Source organism: Erythrolamprus reginae, chromosome 4 (genome assembly GCF_031021105.1).
Source record: "Erythrolamprus reginae isolate rEryReg1 chromosome 4, rEryReg1.hap1, whole genome shotgun sequence".
Lineage (NCBI taxonomy): Eukaryota > Metazoa > Chordata > Lepidosauria > Squamata > Dipsadidae > Erythrolamprus > Erythrolamprus reginae.
In genome coordinates, this window is record NC_091953.1 from 25511865 (window position 1) to 25527626 (window position 15762).

Here is a 15762-nt window from a genome sequence, read left to right on the forward strand (position 1 = left end):
AAAGAGCAAAGAATGAAAGTAAGCATACAGTGGCCATACATGAGACTGATCTATATCTCTAGTGATTTATCTACCTTTGGAGAATAACAGTATATTTCCTGTGAGCAAATATGTCAGCTAAAATATATTGAGTGGATTTTTTTCCCCAGTGTCAGATCCCCATTGGTAAAATAAAAACTGTGTTCTGTCTTACTAACTGCAAATGCAGACCACAAAATGATTACAGTGAAAAATCAAAACCCAACCATTGGATTATGGTGTTTCTACAGTACAGGTTTGGAAGCAAAAACAAAAATCATATGGGTTTAATTTCTTAAATTCAATCTTTTAAGATTTAGCTCAAATTGCTCAACATGCTGCTTCTAAATCCTAAAATCCAATTATCACCATAGTACACTCTCAAAAAAAAAATAAAGGGAACACTCAAAGAACACATCCTAGATTTGAATGAATGAAATATTCTCATTGAATACTTTGTTCTGTACAAACTTGAATGTGCTGAGAACATATGAACATATGAGAACATATGAAATTGTCAATCAGTGTCGCTTCCTAAGTGGACAGTTTGATTTGGGCGTCCTCTTCGATCCACAGTTCACATTAGAGAAATATCTTTCAGCTGTGGCGAGGGGGGCGTTTGCCCAGGTCAGCCTGGTGCACCAGTTGCGGCCCTATTTGGACCTATTTAGACTCATGCCCTCATCACCTCGAGGCTCGACTACTGTAACGCTCTCTACATGGGGATACCTTTGAAAAGTGTTCGGAAATTCCAGATCGTGCAGAATGCAGCTGCGAGAGCAATCATAGGCTTCCCTAGGTATGCCCATGTTACACCAACACTCCGCAGCCTGCATTGGTTGCCGATCAGTTTCCGGTCACAATTCAAAGTGTTGGTTATGACCTATAAAGCCCTTCTTGGCATCGGACCAGAATACCTCCGGGACCACTTTCTGCCGCATGAATCCCAGTGACCAGTTAGGTCCCACAGAGTTGGCCTTCTCCAGGTCCGGTCAACTAAACAATGCCGTTTGGTGGGACCCAAGGGAAGAGCCTTCTCTGTGCCGGCCCCGGCCCTCTGGAACCAACTCCCCCCAGATATCAGAGTTGCCCCCACCCTCCTTGCCTTTCATGAGCTCCTTAAAACCCACCTCTGTTGTCAGGCGTGGGGGAATTGAGATATTCCCTTCCCCATGGCTTATAAAAAATTTATGCATGGTATGTCTGTATGGATGATTGGTCTCTTAAATTGGGGTTTCTTTTTAAAATTAACTTAAATATCAGATTTGTTTATATTGTTTTATTACTGTTGTTAGCCGCCCCGAGTCTGCGGAGAGGGGCGGCATACACATTTGATTAATAAATAAATAAATAAATAAAATAAATTTCACAGAAGTTTGATTTACTTGGAGTTATATTATGTTCTTTAAGTATTCCCTTTATTTTTTTTGAGCAGTGTATTTCACCATGTCCTCAGTAGACTAAACTGTGCAATTATACCCTACCTTTTGGTTCAACAAAATACGATTCACAAGAATAGCCAACTGAATTGTTTGCACAGCATTCAACAAAACGCCCCGTTTGTATATTCTTTGTATCTAAAGTGCTGCTTGAGATCCAGGATCCAAATATTATTCCTTGGTGTCTTCCATTTGAAATTCCATCTGTGATTTCAGTGCAACTGAAAGGAAGAAAAAAAAAATTCACTTTTTCTAATGCTCATGCAAAACGATTGAAAATGCAACATTACAAATACAAAGATAAATGAAACCTTCTGTGCATTCAGCAGACGGAATTAGAAAAAATAAAGATGTCAACTGTGTATAAAGCCCTGCCCACTTTTGCATATACCACTGGATTGTGGCTGGCATATTAATGTTTTTGGCATTCAGATTCCCTTCTCTCCCCCCTACCCAAACCAAATGATCCTGAGAACTTCATATAATCATATACTTTAAATATTAGATATGAAGGAATGGTGAAAGCTGTCATCTTTTTTTGTTACAGGTTCTTTATATTTGGTAGATATAACATTTATTTATTATTTATTTATTTATTGGAATTATATGCCAATTATAGTCATGGAACATGGAATGCATGTTAGAATATTGACGCAATGCATGTTAGAATATTGACTCTAACATGGAATATTGACTCAATGCATGTGAGAATATTGACTCAATGGATGTGAGAATATTGACTCTAACATGGAATATTGACTCAATGCATGTGAGAATATTGACTCTAACATGGAATATTGACTCAATGCATGTGAGAATATTGACTCTAACATGGAATATTGACTCAATGCATGTGAGAATATTGACTCAATGCATGTGAGAATATTGACTCTAACATGGAATATTGACTCAATGGATGTGAGAATATTGACTTTAACATGGAATATTGACTCAATGTATGTGAGAATATTGACTCTAACATGGAATATGGACTCAATGCATGTGAGAATATTGACTCAATGCATGTGAGAATATTGACTCTAACATGGAATATTGACTCAATGCATGTGAGAATATTGACTCTAACATGGAATATTGACTCAATGCATGTGAGAATATTGACCAGCCACCCTGGTCACATGATTGTCAAGCCACTCCCACCCAGCCACATGGCTGGCAAGCCACTCCTACCTGGTCACATGACCATCAAACCACACCCACAAAATAAGCCACACCTACAGCGTGGCAGTAAAATTTTTGGCAGCGCATCACTGCTCCCAAGATCAGTCAAATGAGAACCCAAATTGATGGGGATAATATGCTAACTATGTAAACTGCTTAGAGAGTTTCTAGAAATTCCTAAGCAGAGAGTTTATAACTACCAGAATTGTAATTGATGAGATGGCTTGGCATGAGAAGACTGCAAGAATGGAACTGGCATGATGTAACTAGCATGATGAACTGGCATGATCGTGCAGAATGCGGCCGCGAGAGCTATCGTGGGGCTTCCCAGATGTTTCTACAACACTCCATGGTCTGCACTGGCTGCCGATCAGTTTCCGGTCACAATTCAAAGTGTTGGTAATGACCTTCAAAGCCCTGCATAGCATTGGACCAGAATACCTCCGGAACTGCCTTCTACCGCACAAATCACAGCAGCCGATAAGGTCCCACAGAGTTGGCCTTCTCCGGGTCCCGTCGACCAAACAGTGTCGTTTGGCGGCCCCCAGGGGAAGAGCCTTCTCTGTGGCTGCCCCGGCCCTGTAGAATCAACACCCCCCCAGAGATTAGAACGGCTCCCACCCTCCTTGTCTTTCGCAAATTACTCAAGACCCACCTATTTCGCCAGGCATGGGGGAATTGAGACATCTCCCCTAGGCTTTTATATTTTGTTTTTGATATGTATGTGTTGCATGGGTTTAAAATTGTTGGGGTTTTATATATTGTTCTCTTTTAATATTAGATTTGTTGCAATGTTGTATTGTTTTTGATTATTGTTGTGAGCCGCCCCGAGTCTTCGGAGAGAGGCAGCATACAAATCTAATAAATAATAATAATAATAATAATAATAATAATAATAATAATAATAACCCTATTTGCAGCAGGAAGAATAAAATGAGCAGCATTCTTGATAATAGTAAGCTAGGACTCCTATTCTGTTAGTAAGAACATCTGTACATGTTCTCTGAAGTTCTCAGTTCAAGGTTTAGGACAAGATGGAAACTTTTCCGTATAATTTATTAAGAGAACGATGTTGAACTCTGACAGGTGCTCTAGGAAGAGATCTGTCATAGAATTGAAAATCCATTTGTCTGATCCAGCGAGATCAATCAAAGCTTTTATTCCCATGACATCTTATTCACATCTTTAAAAAAATACAATTATGTCAGTGCTGTATGATCCATAATTATATTATAGTTAATCAATGAAAAGTGACCACTCGCGTCAATGGAACAATTCAAAGTATTTTTTAAATTTACTTGATATGTTTTCTGTGACATTCCTTCCAGATCCACAATGAAGCAGGGTTGCTTTCAGCAATGCAAGATAGCTGATTAAATGTTGAGCTCATTTTTACTTTAGGCAGGCCTGCAAAGATAGCAGCAAAGATGATAGATGGTTCAGTAATTCAATTTTGCAAACATTGACAAAACAGTTTCTTAAGACTTTTCTGTTTTAACTAGTTCTGGTTACAAACCCATTTCTCTAAATGGATAGATCCTTATATGAATCACATGGTAATTGACTCCAAGTATATTTAAAGTCAAACCTAGCCCAGAATAAAAGATATTACACAGTTAATTTTTATCTTTCACCCAGACTTTTATTGTTTTTAATCTTGTGTTGTCTTTCTTGGCTTTCCCTTATCAGCTGTCTGTTACTGTGTTTAAACCTAATAGTGGATTTGGGATGCATTAGTCAGGTGAAACTGAATAAAGGCAGGTACAGAGCAAAATGTTGGGGCCATAAATCGATATCATCAATTATCAAATCAGTAATAAGCTAGTCAATCTTCCAATTGATGCATTTAGCTAGATTCTATCCCTCTTTTTAAAATCTTTTCCAGCTTTTCAAAACTTGATTTCCCTCAGATGTGGCTCCTTACATTCAGCCATTTTGAACAAGTGACCCATGATTTAAGAGTTACAGAATTTGCTTTGAGAACATTACGTTAGCAAAGGTTAGTCTGTCCTTTCAAACTTCCAGCACAACTTCATGAGATTCCTTCACTGAAGATGCATGGTATTCTCCCATCCTGTTTACTCTTTACACAAAAATGTAGCTTTATATCTTGCATTCCCATTACTCCAACTCTAGTATCTATCTATCTATCTATCTATCTATCTATCTATCTATCTATCTATCTATCTATCTATCTATCTATCTTTCTTTCTTTCTTTCTATCTATCTATCTATCTATCTATCTATCTATCTATCTATCTATCTATCTATCTATCTACCTACCTACCTACCTACCTACCTACCTACCTACATACTTACTTACCTACCTACCCCAATATCTATCTATTTATTTATTTGTTTGTTTGTTTTGTCCAATACACAATAATACACAATGAGGGTTATAGAGGATATAATCAGGTAGAATGTATTAAAGGGGAAATAGAGGAGAAAATAAAGGAGTGAAATATAACTATGAGAGAATAGCAGAAAAAGATATAGGTATAGAAGACAAGATATATGAGATATACGAGAGACAATAGGACAGGGGATGGTAGGCACTCTGGTGCACTTATATACTCCCCTTACTGACCTCTTAGGAACTTGGTGAGGTCAATCGTGGATAGTCTAAGGGTAAAGTGTTGGGGGCACAAAAAGACTACACTACACCGGTACATGATGAATACATTTTTTAAAAAGTTATAAGTCACAAATATATAAACATGCCATTGCTTTGCCTAGCCTGCTTCTCTAGGGTCTCAGATTTAAGATTGTTCTCATCCAGTTTGGAAATGCTTTCAATCTTGCATATCCCTGCCTAGCAGCAGGCTGTTTAACTATCAAACCATGATGGTTGCTTAACCACCAAACCACCTTCCCTGCCAGAAGAAGGGCTCTGAAATTTCCATGTCCTTTGAATGGTACATTTACATCCATATATAGATGTTTAGTTAATTAAAGACATCATTTAGATGTGACCAACTATTCCAACTGCAAAACTAACTTGAAATAATGGCTTTATTGAGTAAAGTGGACTGTCACACACAGATAAGACAGAACTGAAAGACCTGGATAGGAATAAGTGAGGTCAAGTAGACTCAGTTGCCTATACGTATAACTTTAGCTGGCAGAAAGAGACTTTAAAAAAAAAAAATTTAGGCCAGAGGTCTTCACACTTGGCAACTTTAAGACTTGTGGACTTCAATTTCTAGAATTCTCCAGCCAGCTATGAAGAATTGAAGTCCACAAGTCTTAAAGTTGCCAAGTTTGGGGACCCCTGATTTAGGCAGATGTTTCACTAATGTACCCGATTTTAACTTATTGTTTTGATCAATTTAACTGATGTGGTACCTGAAGTATTTTAAACATCGTTTTCATTATGAACAGCACTTCATTAATTTCTTACTTTGTTCCAAAACCCATTTTTAAGGGTGACAAGTTGGAGAAGACTATTATACGTACCTGATTCAGTGGAAAAAATGGGTAAAAATTAAACCTGTTAATAAATACAGCATGCTACTGATCTTGTATCTTAAAGCATACTCACTCTTCACATAGAGTCTTAATGTCTTCTTTACAAACACATCGCTATTTTCTGCATAGAACAAATATTCACCCGGTTGGCGTTTATGATCACACAAGCTTGCCGAGATGCTGTTTCATAAAGGAAGGAAGGATCATTCAAGTGTACATTCAGGTGTAGTCTTTACTAAAAGGCTCTCTGGTGAGTTTTTAAGCTACCCAGGTTACTCTCAAAGAATAAAAACCACCAAATCACATTGCAACCAAGTAATGTTCTCCCACGAAGGTTTCAGAAACAGAACCTTCGCTATGGCATCTGAAACTATGGAGATAACTCATGGGGGAAAAATATTTTCTTTTCCTTTATTTTGCAATAAGGAAAGGAAGCTTCCTAAACTCTACAAATGGGCCAACCAGACAAACTCTTAGGAAATCCCCCACAGATACAACATTACATTTGCATTTGTTCATGTATTTGACCTTTTCTTCAGTGCCATATAAGACAGAAAGGGAAAAAAATATTCTCTACAGAAACTTCCCAACCCCACCGTTCTGCTGATTTGATCCCAAACAGGCTACAGATGGATTTTGTGGATTTGAAAATTACTAATATTCCCTCCTGTTATGAGGCCAGAAAAAAGTTCTGCAATCAATAATACTTTCCTCCTTCTCTTCAGGATGAAATTTTCTTCACTAAAGGTAGTGGGCCATATAATCTAGTATATTGCTGGGGTGCTGATTGGCAATAAGTTTTTATTTTATTTTATAGTGTATAAAAATTCCAATTTCAATTGAACAGTATGTTATCTCGGTAGAAATCATTTTAGGAAATAATAATCACAGTGTTTGCAACAATATTCATTACATTAATATCCATTATATTAATATTACTAACCATAATAACCGAGTCTACGGAGAGGGGCGGCATACAAATCCAATAAAATAAAATAATAATAATAAAATAATAATAATAATAATAATAATAATATTTGTTTAACCAAGTTAACATATTTTCCTTACATCACTGATTCTTTCATATATTTCCCTGCTTCTAGCTCCTGTTTTGGTCAGCTAAAATAATAAGTTCCAAGTCAAAAAATTTCTTTCTTTTCCTTAATTGTAAATGTTAGCTTATCTATTTCTGCACATTCTAATATTTTTCTAATCACATTTCATCTGTTGGGATCTTTTCACTTTTCCATTGTTGTGCAAATACTATTCTTGCTGCAGTCATTCCATGTAAAATCAGATATATATTCCCCTTGTTATACTTGTCCGGAAAAATGCCCAATAAAAATGTCTCTGGTTTCAACTCTATATGTTGTTTTATCATTTTTTTTCAAGGCATGAATGTATTTTTGGCCAATATTTTTTTGCTTTTTGACATGTCTACCATTTATTTATTTATTTATTTATTTATTTATTTATTTATTCATTCATTCATTCATTCATTCATTCATTCATTCATTTATTTATTTATCAGATTTGTATGCCGCCCCTCTTCGTAGACTCGGGGCAGCTAACAACAACAATAAAACAATATAAACAAATCCAATAATTTAAGTTAATTTAAAAACCCTAATTTAAGAAACCAATCATACCTACAGACATACCATGCATAAATTTTAAAAGCCTAGGGGGAAGGGAAAGTCTCAATTCCCCCATGCCTGACGACAGAGGTGGGTTTTAAGGAGCTTACGAAAGGCAAGGAGTGTGGGGGCAACTCTGATATCTGGGGGCAGTTGGTTCCAAAGGGTCGGGGCCACCACAGAGAAGGCTCTTCCCCTGGGTCCCGCCAACATGAACCAGGTATCTGGTGATATTTCCAACATTTTGCAGATTTATCCTTAAGCATCTTTGCTAATCTTGAGGGTGGAGTAGAAAGTTGTTTTTTAAAAACTTTCTGGTCTGGGGCTTAGGGAAATGGCTGGCTCAAGCCTACCAGATCGACTTTTCTAGCTAACACTAGGAGTTGAGACTCTCCAGTCCTACTTCCTCGGCTTAACTACTCCAGCCCACTGGCTCTCCAAATTTTCAATTAATAGTCCAGTCATTTATATAAACTAAGAACAGGATGGATAGGTAATTAGATAGGTATGTAGACAGATAGGTAGATAGACAGACAGATGGATGATATGACCCCATTTCTAATTTTTTTAAAAAACTGTAATAACACAAAAAGTTAAGATTTGTATCCATCAAGGACAGTTTTAATGTCCAGCTTTGATCTGGTGGGGTGGGGGTACAGGTGAGAACAGCCTGTATTTCGGCAAAAAAAAACCTTGCCAAAACACAGGCGGACCTGCGGCTTCACAGGTGCAGCAGCAAAATCGCACTGGTCCCGCAAGAACTTATGAGCCGCGGCGGCAAGCGCAATTTAGCATTCCGGCTCGTAGCCCACCGCTGGATGAGAATCTATAGCCCCACTATCAGAATAAACTGAGTTTTAACATAATAGAGGTCAAGAACTTTCAATTCTTGGGTCAAATGAAGTCTTCCAGGTGTTTCAATCTGAATCTTCAAATTTTGTTTCTCTCCCCCCCCCTCTTCATTTATCCTGCTCCGTAGTTGCTCCATGAACGACAAAGCTCGTACAAATTGCAAAGAACAGAAAACGTCTGAATACATTTTTGCCAGTTTTGTGGTCACTCATTTGGTATGCTAAATAAAGATACAACCGCATTTCTGCCTATATGTGTCTTTTGACCGTCCTGTGGTAGCACGTAGCAACCCAAAGATTTCAAGGGAAGTAATGAAACTTCCTTAACAGGGAAAAAATAAATTCTTACCTCCTACTTTGCAAAAACAAGATTACAAAAAGTGGCTTGAATCCTGCATTTAGCCTGCACCAGCTATCAACCCCTGCATAATACAGGTAAATGAATAGAGTAAAAGGGCTTGCGTTTTCTCTTTCACCTGGTCTCAAACTTTATTACTGCTTGGAAAATCTGGCTCTGTTAAGAAGTGCTATTGCTAATATGTTGTAAGCCGCCCTGAGTCTAAGGAAAAGGAAGGCATAAAAAATGAATAAACAAATAAATCTCAAATAAAAATATATATTGCTGGAATGGAAAATTCCTACCTCCATATGTCTTCCTACCTCCGAGTCTTCGGAGAGGGGCGGCATACAAATCTAATAAACTAACTAACTAACTAACTAACTAACTAACTAACTAACTAACTAACTAACTAACATCATCTCAAAAATGCAGATTGTACTTAAATTGTTTTCCAAGCAGAAGCAAATAATACCAGCCTGGGCGTAGCACAAGCAGCAAGAAAGAGCAAAGCATGACAAGTAGTTCAAAAGAGATAAAGATAGTTAGCTAGGAGACTCAGGATCAATTTATTGACAGCTAGAAATGTATGAGTTGGACTCCTTCCTTCACTTTCCCTGTCAGGCATCAAGATAGTCACAGAGGCTAAGGCAGTGATGGCGAACCTTTTTTTCCTTGGGGGCCGAAAAACTGTAGGTGTGCACTATCACGCATGTGAGAGTGGCCACACCCATAATTTAATGCCTGGGAAGGCCAAAAACAGTTTCCAGCGCCCCCAGGAGGCCCTCTGGAGGCCAGAAACAGCCCGTTTCCCAACATGATTATGTATTCATGCAAATAAGTGTATGCAAATAGTTTATGCTAATATCTGTTTAAACTAGTTCATCTGCATACCTGGCCGCTGATTGGCTAAACAGCAGGCAGGAAAATCCAAACGGCTGTCAAAGCTGCGTCTACAGTACAGAAGCCCTTTAAATTTATTTATTTATTTATTTATTTATTTGTTTGTTTGTTTGTTTGTTTGTTTGTTTGTTTATTTATTTATTCATTCATTCATTCATTCATTCATTTATTTATTTATTTATTTATTTATTAGATTTGTATGCCGCCCCTCTCCGAAGACTTGGGCAGCTAACAACAATAAAAAAGACAATGCAGACAAATCTAATATTAAAAATAATCTAAAAAACCCCAATTTAAAGAACCAATCATACATACAAGCATACCATGTATAAATTCTATAAGCCTAGGGGAAGGGAAATTTCAATTCCCCCATGCCTGATGACAGGTGGGTTTTAAGGAGCTTGCGAAAGGCAAGGAGGGTGGGGCAACTCTGATATCTGGGGGGAGCTGGTTCCAGAGGGTCGGGGCCGCCACAAAGAAGGCTCTTCTCCTGGGTCCCGCCAAATGACATTCCGTGACCAGGTTCTTAAGTAGAAAAGTTTGTAAGTCGAAGCAATTTTTCCCATAGGAATCAATGTAAAAGCAAATAATGCATGCAAATCCATTAGGAAAGAAATAAAAGCTTGGAATTTGGGTGGGAGGAGGAGGAGGAAGAAGACGAGGATGGCAGTTGCTGCCAAAGGAAGAAGGTGAGTGGAATTTAAAAAATCCAAAACTTTAATGCTTAAAAAAAAGAGAGAGAGTCTGAGGCGGCGAGGAGGAGCACACGCCTCCCATACACCCGGCATGCGGTTGCCTCCTGTACACTGCACCAGAGAGAGAAACCCAGGCAGTCGAGAGGGGGAAACCTCCTGCTCCTTTGACCGAATGGCGGCTGCTGCTGCTACCTGCTTCCTCTTCCTTCCCATGCTGAAGGGCTCCCCTCTCCTCTTGCTTGCTCACTTTGTAGCTGGCGCCTTTCCTTCACTGTGGTGACTCCTTGGTTTGGCTGAACCCGAGTTGATCCAGCTGGGGCAAAGCGCCCCCTTTTGCCTTTCTGCGCCCAAATGCTCCAGGAGGCAACCTCGCGCCAGGTGTATGGGAGGCAGTGAGAGGGAGTCACCACAGTGAAGTGGTTTATTCCTTCTCCAAGTGCCCAGGGAAAGGAAAATACTTCATTTGGTCTGGACTGCCAAAGCCTCCTTAAGCGCCACCGAAAGGCTCCTCTGGCAGCCCAGAAAAGCCCGAGATGGCCGGGATTAAAGGGGGAATGGCAGGAAACTGGCCGGGCCTTCGTGCCACTCTCAAATTTCCTGGGGAATTTTTCTGGGCTCCGGTTCTTAAGTAGAAAATGGTTCTTAAGAAGAGGCAAAAAAAAATCTTGAACACCTGGTTCTTATCTAGAAAAGTTCTTAAGTAGAGGCGCTCTTAAGTAGAGGTACCACTGTATTGGAAAAACAGTTCAACTGCAGTTTCATCAAATTCATGTTGGTGGGATTTCAGTGATACTGGACATAAATCCACAGTAAGATATTCTTGAAATCTACCAATATGGTTCCAAAAACTTTCTTAACAATTATAAGGGGAAATGAGCAAATCACAAATACGGTAACAGTGTTTCCGTCAAATGTGTTTTTTTTAAATGTCATTTTTTTTGAGGATCAATGAATATTACTTGTAAGAGATCACTTTTTAAAAAAAGAATTAGAACATTTTTTACAAGCTCTCTGAAGGCAAAATTACAAACATTGCTTGGCTTTTTATTGCTGCATGTTTGGTAGCCATAGAAAACCAGAAATGCTTGTAGGTGAGTAAGGGACACAATTATCCATTGTTCTTTAATACAAAGGAACAGGTGAGCTGCTCAAAAAAAAAAAGCACATGTCATCACGGTGGTGATAGAAATGTCTTTATCCATCCTTCTGAGTTCATTTACAGTATAGTAAGTAGAAAACAAAAACAGTTATTGCACAGATTTCAGTTTCATAAGATTGATTCAGTCTGGCAAATCAAACCAACATCTGCTGAAAAATAAAGGAAGATTTGTTGTATCAAAATCAATCAGTTTTGCTTTATGCCTGTTTGAAGAAGTGAAAGCAAATAAAGACGGAACAGAAAACTAAAAGGTACCAAGACCACTTTGTGGAAAATCTTAGAGGAAGTAGTAGGTGGAGTGGAATCAAAATACTAAAAAAGAAAGAAAAGAAAATGATGTGAGGAATTTATTTATTTATTTTCAAATGTAGAAATTCTTCTCACTGTGTTATGCATTATTTGCATATTAGCCACCCAGAGTCCTATTGGAGTGGGGCGGCAGATAATCCAATTAAATAAATAGATAAATAGATAAATAGATAGATAGATTAGGTAGGTAGGTAGGTAGGTAGATGGATTAGATAGATAGATAGATAGATAGATAGATTAGGTAGGTAGGTAGGTAGGTAGATAGATAGATAGATAGATAGATAGATTAGATAGATAGATAGATAGATAGATAGATAGATAGATAGATAGATAGATAGATTAGGTAGGTAGGTAGGTAGGTAGGTAGGTAGGTAGATAGATTAGATAGATAGATAGATAGATAGATAGATAGATAGATAGATAGATAGATTAGATAGATAGATAGATTAGGTAGGTAGGTAGGTAGGTAGGTAGATAAGATAGATAGATAGATAGATAGATAGATAGATAGATAGATAGATAGATAGATAGATTAGATAGATAGACAGACAGACAGACAGACAGACAGACAGATTAGGTAGGTAGGTAGGTAGGTAGGTAGATAGATTAGATAGATAGATAGATAGATAGATAGATAGATAGATAGATAGATAGATAGATAGATAGATTAGATAGGTAGGTAGGTAGGTAGGTAGATTAGATAGATAGATAGATAGATAGATAGATAGATAGATAGATAGATAGATTAGATAGATAGATAGATAGATAGATAGATAGATAGATTAGATAGTAGATAGATTAGATAGGTAGGTAGATAGATTAGATAGATAGATAGATTAGATAGGTAGGTAGGTAGATAGATTAGATAGATAGATAGATAGATAGATAGATTAGATAGATAGATAGATAGATAGATAGATAGATTAGATAGATAGATAGATAGATAGATAGATAGATAGATAGATAGATATATAGATAGATTAGATAGTAGATAGATTAGATAGGTAGGTAGATAGATTAGATAGATAGATAGATTAGATAGGTAGGTAGGTAGATAGATTAGATAGATAGATAGATAGATAGATAGATAGATAGATAGATAGATTAGATAGATAGATAGATAGATAGATAGATAGATAGATAGATAGATAGATAGATAGATAGATAGATAGATAGATAGATAGATAGATAGATGAAGAATTCGGGTTTCTTCCCGTGTAAGTTTCAGAGATTCCTGGCGATGTTTCGACGAGGTCCCACTCGTCATCTTCAGGCTGGCGCTTTTGGCTTTGTGCTAGACCTCGTTGAAACGTCACCAGGAATCACTGAAACTTACAGGGGAAGAAACCCAAATATGCCAAGAACTATTCCTCCCATATTTGGGAATGCCAGGGTGATTTCGACAGAAAATCAACCATATGGCTGTTCCTTCCTAAAGCTGATTCGAAGATGAGCCTGTAGCACAGAGGTTAATATCCTGCCTTGTGTGCAGCATGGAACAGGTTCAAATCCCAGTAAGGGTACATCTGGCTGATGAGACCATAACAAGGTTGAAATAGATCTATACTTGGCTCCAGATTATACAGATTGAATCCATTAAGGATCAAATTCCAATAAGGGTATGGCTAGCTGATGAGGCCAGAACAAGGCCGAAATAACGCTATCCTAGTCTCCCTTAATTTTAAATATTCAGCAAAAATATGTGATATATGTATGTATGTATGTATGTATGTATGTATATATATATGCATATGTATATATATACACAAAAAAACCCACCATGTAACCCTCCCCTGGTACAGAACTGAAGGGATTGGATACTGTAGTCCAGAGGTTAATTCTCTGCCTTACAAGGCAAAGGTTGCAAGTTCAAGTCCCAGTGAGGGTATGGCTAGTTGATGAGGCCAAAATAAGGCCGAAATAGATCTATCCTCGTCTCCCTTAATTTTCAAATTCAGCAAAAACATGTCACACACACACACACACACACACACATATGTAGATTGTTCTGAGTTTGGGTTTTACCCCGTGTAATATTTTGAGTGTCTATGCGACATTTCAGTGAAATCACATTCACCATCATCAGGCTGAAGTTGTTAGCTTCATGCTGCTTTGAATATAGTACATTCAAAGCAGCACAAAGTCTCCCTTAATTTTAAAATTCAGCAAAAACATGTGATACATACATACATACATACATACATACATACATACATACATACATATTTGTTTTCGTAGATTTTCATGGGTATATGTATGTAGATTGTTCTGAGTTCGGGTTTTGCCCCCTGTAATATAAATATTACACGGGGCAAAACCCGAACTCAGAACAATCTACATATATATATATCTTAAAGAAAATAAAACAAAGAAAATAGAGACAGACTCAAAAAGAATTTCAGAGGGACAAAAAAAGAAACTATTATTAGTAATTATACTAATGATCCAGCAATGCCACACAACAACTATAACAATCTAAGATGGCTTTCATAGAATAAGACATCCAATTCTGTGCTAGCTGTGTGACTTAATCTCTTTTGCTTTCCAGGGTAGGATTAAAACTAATGTAGAAATTGCAGGGAATCAAATACCAGCTCTGATTTAGGAGAATCTTCTTAAGAGTTCTTTGGAATAAATTACAGTACATCTATAGTTGTTCTGTCTGGGTTCCCCCAGACTTCAACACCAACTGGAAAAAACAGCCAGACACGCTGGTAAAAGCAAAAGTACTTTATAGCTTGAAAAATAAACACAGAGAAAAACCTGTTCTTCCCAACAGGCAGGCTAGGAGACTTTACAGCAGAGTCCTGATGTCCAGACAATACAGCAAACTTCTTGCTGGCACACCCACCACTGTAGAGCATAAGACCCACACCTTTTCCCCCCAAGGTTTCAGTATTCAAAGTCACAAACCAGAATTCCAAGACGCCAAAGATCACAGCCAGGTCCCAAGACTCCCAAAGATAATACTCCACAAGCCAGGAAGGGTGGGTCTGCCTTTTAGCCTTTCCAGAGAGCACCACACCCAAACCCAGCTGTTGCCTCTTTAGTGCTGAAAGTACCTAGCTAATTGCTCCCTTCTTTGTGTTGCTCTTCTCTGTCGCAGATCTATTATTGCTTGTGCATTTTCCTCTAAGGAATCCAGGCTGCTTGCTGGGGAGAGCTCCCTCTCGGGGGCCTGTGGCTGTTCCCCCTCTTCCTCAGCCTGGGATTCCTCCTCCTCGTCTGCCTGCACCTCCTGTTCCTCATCCTCCCCCTCTGAGCAGGAAACCGACAGAAGATCAGCCGTTCCCTGAGGGGCCTCGGACGGAATCACAACAATAGTATAGATCAAAATAAATGTAAGGATAGTCACATCAGAAAAATGTACTGCACGTGGTAATAAATAAAAAAACAAGGCTGAGCAGATAAGAAATTTAGGTTCCTTAGTCAGTCTTAAGTAAAACAAAGTGCTCTGAAATAGTTCTTTAAATAAACCAAATGCTTTCAGGGTAGGGGAATCCACAAAGCTACATAGGGGCACCATGTACTTTCAAGGTCTGTTGCACACAGACCTACCAGCTTCTTCCTTATGTTTGAAAAAAGCTGAAGGGAGGAGGGAAACATTTATTTTTCGACTTCTATGTTTGCAGAGTCATAGAAGCCAAGACACATCTCACTAAACTAACACTTTTTAAGTATCCAACTTGCTATCTTAATTAAAAAAAACACAATTGGGTGTTCCTAAATCATACATGACATTCATTGTCTAGAAGTTAAAT

The 15762-nt window shown here is 38.0% G+C and overlaps 1 protein-coding gene across 1 annotated transcript in view; it reads right to left on the reverse strand.

Moving 5' to 3' along the window:
• Positions 1-15762, reverse strand: part of FLT3 (fms related receptor tyrosine kinase 3) — an 83312-nt gene that overhangs the window by 20537 nt on the left and 47013 nt on the right. The window contains 3 exon segments of the mRNA XM_070751695.1: positions 1503-1678; positions 3938-4046; positions 6184-6290. Of these exon segments, the coding sequence (XP_070607796.1) occupies positions 1503-1678; positions 3938-4046; positions 6184-6290 (392 nt within the window).